The sequence below is a fragment of the Rhinolophus hipposideros genome (genome assembly GCF_964194185.1).
Source record: "Rhinolophus hipposideros genome assembly, chromosome: 24".
NCBI lineage: Eukaryota > Metazoa > Chordata > Mammalia > Chiroptera > Rhinolophidae > Rhinolophus > Rhinolophus hipposideros.
This window is the reverse complement of record NC_138070.1, coordinates 35,207,309-35,210,804: the sequence shown is the minus strand read 5'-3', so window position 1 is coordinate 35,210,804 and position 3,496 is coordinate 35,207,309. Positions and strand designations below refer to the sequence as shown.

The 3,496-nt window shown below is 38.6% G+C and overlaps 1 protein-coding gene across 1 annotated transcript; it reads left to right on the top strand.

Annotated features, from left to right (window-relative positions):
- Positions 1-1,656: 1,656 nt before the first annotated feature.
- On the top strand, positions 1,657-2,592 carry LOC308492565 (olfactory receptor 10D1B-like; the record flags this gene model as incomplete). Its single annotated transcript, XM_081037724.1, has 1 exon — positions 1,657-2,592. One exon carries the CDS (start codon positions 1,657-1,659, stop codon positions 2,590-2,592), a length of 936 nt encoding a protein of 311 aa, XP_080893850.1.
- Between the last annotated feature and the right edge of the window lie 904 nt (positions 2,593-3,496).

The window sequence follows — 3,496 nt, the reverse complement described above, 5'->3', positions numbered from 1 at the left end:
GTTACTCATTTTGGCTTGGTGATTCTTTTGGGATATGTTTTTAAGTGGCACTTGCCACAGTTTATGATTGGAATCCCCACAGCGAATGTGGCTCTATAACTTGAAAACTCCCATATTGGAGTTGATATTAAGGAATGGTGTCAAAGTTATAGGATAAGCCTGTTGTCTGATTTCTAAAACAAAATTCAATATTAACTAGGAGTGCTCTGACATCAAGACTGGAGATGACCAGGAAGAAGTAAGACAAGAATACTTTTCCCATCTTAGTATAAAATGATGATATAACCCATCCAGAAGGGTGCCATTGCCTAGCAGTGGAGCAGGCTGCTTAAAAAGCAGAGGCTAACAGAGGCCACTTTTCCTAATGATGAAGTGCATGAACAAAGGCAAGAAACAGGTTTTAGTCTTGGCTCTTGTCACATAGTAGCTCTGTAAATTTAGGCAACTTGCTTCATTTTTCTAAGCTTCAGTTTCCCTCTCTGTAGATGGAAATCATAGTAATAGTTTCTTCTTATAGGGTTACTTTAAAAAAATGAATCATATTTTTAAAGTGTTGAGCCCAGTCCTTAGAACATAGTAAATCTTTATTAAATGGCATGTGTATATATGCATGCACCTATGTATTATTATTATTATTAGTAGTAGTAGTAGTAGTAGTAGTAGTAGTATGTGAGTTATGAGAGGAAGAGCTCTCTGTGCCTTTTAGGTACCACTTCCTGCTCTTGACTTGTTTAACCTTCCTCATTAGAGCTGTTCTTTGCTTTTCTTTTCAATGGGTCACTGTGTCTTTCTTCATCACAGTAACATAAATTTCATGTTTTTCTTCCTGCAACTATTTTTTTGTTTAACATTTCAGAATTGCCTCAAGTCCACTTATGAAAAGTTAAAAGGACCAGAATAACCAGAGCAACATCTCCTGATAAGATTGGGGATATTAGACCTCCCAAGTCTGGAAGGATGTAATCTAAAGAGAATATGATCTAAGTCTATTCAATAATATTATTTAACAAAACATTTATTTGCAAATAATTATAGAATACCAACATTAAAGGAAAGTACTTAAAGAAATAAGTTTAAGATGCATAAAAGAAAGGGACACTTTTCATTAGGATTTATGTTTCTGCCAGATATTTTCACAGACATTCATAAACTTTACTATGATACCAGGGTATTTTTGTTGCAAAAACCAGAACATGATACAACTCACATTGTTCTTATTTCTAATGCAATTTTTTTCCTGATGTTTTTCAGAGGGTAGTAAACAGTGGGAGTTTGTTACTCGAAGATATTGTGAAAGTTCAAAATATAAATATGCCTAAAGAGAGAAAATCCGTAAGTTAAACAACTATAAGAAGGTTTCTAACTTAACATGAGAATGTTTTCAACATATCTTTAAATTTCTGATTTTGTCATACAGGAAAACTATCCACCTCCACAAAATCTTTTTTCCAGGAGTTGGATAGACTGTGGCTCTGAAATAAACATTTGTTAACACTTGATATTTTTATACAGATCTTGCCATTCACAAGAAGGCAGGTTGTTGCTTGCTGAAAATACAGCCAAAACATTAATGAGCAAAAAGCTTGATAATTTGAGAAGTGGTATTCAGATTTTGGTATCTTGGGTCTCTTTTCAAGGTCTGACTTTCTCACAGCTATGAGGAATGCCTCGGTTGTGACTGAGTTTATCCTGCTGGGCATCCCACACACAAAGGATCTGGAGACCATGCTCTTTGTCCTGTTTTTGTCTTTCTACATATTCACCCTCATGGGAAACTTGCTCATCCTACTGGCGATCGTCTCCTCCACTGCACTTCATACTCCTATGTACTTCTTCCTGAGTAAACTATCTTTGTGTGACATATTTTTCCCTTCTGTGAGTTCCCCCAAGATGCTCTTTTACCTCTCGGGGAATAGTCGAACCATCTCCTATGCTGGCTGTGTCTCTCAGCTCTTCTTCTACCATTTCCTGGGCTGTACTGAGTGTTTCCTGTACACCGTGATGGCCTATGATCGCTTTGTTGCCATATGTCACCCTCTACGCTACACAATAATCATGAGCCACAGAGTATGTGTCATCCTAGGCCTGGGAACTTCAGTTTTTGGCTGTATTCAGGCCACCTTTCTAACCACTCTTACCTTCCAATTGCCCTACTGTGGCCCCAATGAAGTGGACTATTTCTTCTGTGATATTCCAGTGATGCTGAAGTTGGCTTGTGCAGATACCTCAGCCATGGAGATGGTGGGGTTCATCAGTGTTGGCCTCATGCCTCTCAGCTGCTTCCTTCTCATCCTCACCTCCTACAGTTGCATTGTATACTCCATCCTGAAGATCCACTCTGCGGAGGGCCGACGTCATGCCTTTTCCACCTGCAGTGCCCACCTCACTGCTATCTTACTTTTCTACATGCCAGTGGTCCTCATCTACCTAAGGCCAACCCCAAGCCCCTGGCTGGATGCAACTGTTCAGGTCCTGAATAACCTGGTCACCCCCATGCTGAACCCCTTGATCTATAGCCTCAGGAACAAGGAGGTAAAATCATCACTGAAGAAAGTCCTACATCAACTGGTCTTCCTTCCTAAGCAGTTGTAGAGAGAGAACAGTAGCTAACATTTCAACTGTACTTTATAGCTTACAGAATATTTTTAAACAGTTCTCACAAATATTTTTGGAATTGAGAGTGCAGGTATTATAATGATTACCTCCATTTTACAATGTAGGGTTAAAATTCAAAGAATTAAAGTGACTTATTGAAGGATACGTAAAGAGTGATGGCAGAATGAAGACTCTAAGGCTGGTTTTCTGACCCTGGGATGTGTGCTTTCTTGAGGATATCATACTGCTGATGAGGTAAAGAAGGAGTTTGCCCCAGTGGGCAGAACAACTTGGACCTTTTGCTTCATAAACTTTATTTTCTTCATCCTCCTATATACACTCTCCTCTTCTTTTCCCTGTCACTCTGACACTGCTTCATCTTGGTTGCATTGATTGTCTCCTCAAATGTATGAATTGGATAAACTCTCATTTTATTGGTCTAGATGTTGTTGAAAAAAAGTGAGAGATGTGCATCCCCATGCCTGTAAGTAGCACCCTAAGAAAACATAAAGAAGTTGTATAAAGAGAATAGTTTCAGTCTCGGACCTAAGGGAGGTCTCATGATTGAAGCAGGGCTACTCGTGTACTGAATCATCTGAAAAACCCTATTGGTTAGGCTTTGGCCCTAGCCATGGAAGAGCAGCATGTAAATGAGAATGTGGAAAGGGAAGATGGGGGATCCATAGAGGGCTGACGGTGCTCTAATACCATGTTAGAAAACCTGGACTTTGGCTTCTCTGTTTAACTGAAAGGGTTTAATTTTGTTCCTCATTCTTTCATTTCTTTATTTTATTATTATTATTATTATTTTTTGAAATATGCTATGAATGAAAAAATACTATTTCAATGCAGTGAGCTATTGTTTTTATGAGTGAATTCATTGAGAATCCTATCACACTTG